Raw genomic sequence first — 966 nt, 5'->3', positions numbered from 1 at the left:
TGTGTGTGTGTGTGTGTGTGTGTGTGTGTGTGTGTGTGTGTGTGTGTGTGTGTGTGTGTGTGTGTGTGTGTGTGTGCACGTGGCGTTGGTGCGCGGGCGTGTATGCACTTGGGGGTGCGGGAGCGTGTGTGCTCACGCTGGGTGTGTATGCGAAGAAGTGGCGTGGTAAGGCAGACGCGCGCCACACTGGTGTGCCCCGACCCCGCCACCCCACGGCCGCACGGCTCGCCCCCCAGCTCCCTGCTCGCCCCCACACCCAAAGCGACCCTGCCATTTGACTAACCCCCTCACTTGTCCACCGCCTTGTCCAGATCCTCTGGCACCTTGCGCGCGCCCTGCCCCTCCCCCTCCCCCTCGCCGCCGCCGCCGCCGCCGCGCCAGTCAAAGAGCGGGAGTTCGCTCTCCAGGGGGTGCAGCTGTATGCCCAGCTGCCTGCATACGATGGCGGAGGGATCGGGGCGCCGGCTGCCGACGGGCTCGGGGCGCGTGCCTGGTGGGGAAACAGGGCAGGGGTTTGGCGTCACGACGTGCCGCGAGAGGCGGGGCTGCGGGGAGGCGTGGCGACCAGTCTCCCTGCTGCTTGGGCGAGGATGGCCCTCACAAAGGACCAGGTGACGGGCAGAAGCTCTCTTGCGTCAGCGCCGCGCCTCCCAGCGGTTCGGCACACTCACAAAGACGTCAGGCAGCTCCCATGCTGGGGCCTGCCTGCAGACCGACGGTGACTACACACCACCACTCATTTGTGAAGGCCGGCCTTTGCCAGAACGCTCACCTGTAATGAGGCTGGCACCCAGGTCCACTGGCGCGCCGAACGGCCCCACGTGCGAGTGCACACGGCCGCCCACGCGGTCCCGCGCCTCCAGAACCACGACATCCACGCCGTTGCGCTGGGGGCAGGGGGATCAAAAGGGTCGGACAAGACAAAGGGGGCAGAAGACCAATATGATGCTGGGGGGTGCAGGCGGG

At 67.3% G+C, this 966-nt stretch overlaps 1 protein-coding gene across 1 annotated transcript in view; it reads right to left on the bottom strand.

The window, feature by feature from the left end:
- Window positions 1-287: 287 nt before the first annotated feature.
- Window positions 288-966, bottom strand: part of MNEG_8290 (hypothetical protein) — a gene marked incomplete at both ends in the record, with an annotated part of 2629 nt that continues 1950 nt past the window's right edge. The window contains 2 exons of the mRNA XM_014043240.1: window positions 288-490; window positions 773-887. Coding sequence (XP_013898694.1) covers window positions 288-490; window positions 773-887 — 318 coding nt within the window. The remainder of the gene's footprint in view (window positions 491-772; window positions 888-966) is intronic.

This window comes from Monoraphidium neglectum (assembly GCF_000611645.1).
Source record: "Monoraphidium neglectum strain SAG 48.87 unplaced genomic scaffold scaffold01558, whole genome shotgun sequence".
In the NCBI taxonomy this organism is placed as follows: domain Eukaryota; kingdom Viridiplantae; phylum Chlorophyta; class Chlorophyceae; order Sphaeropleales; family Selenastraceae; genus Monoraphidium; species Monoraphidium neglectum.
This window is presented reverse-complemented; position numbering and strand designations above follow the sequence as displayed.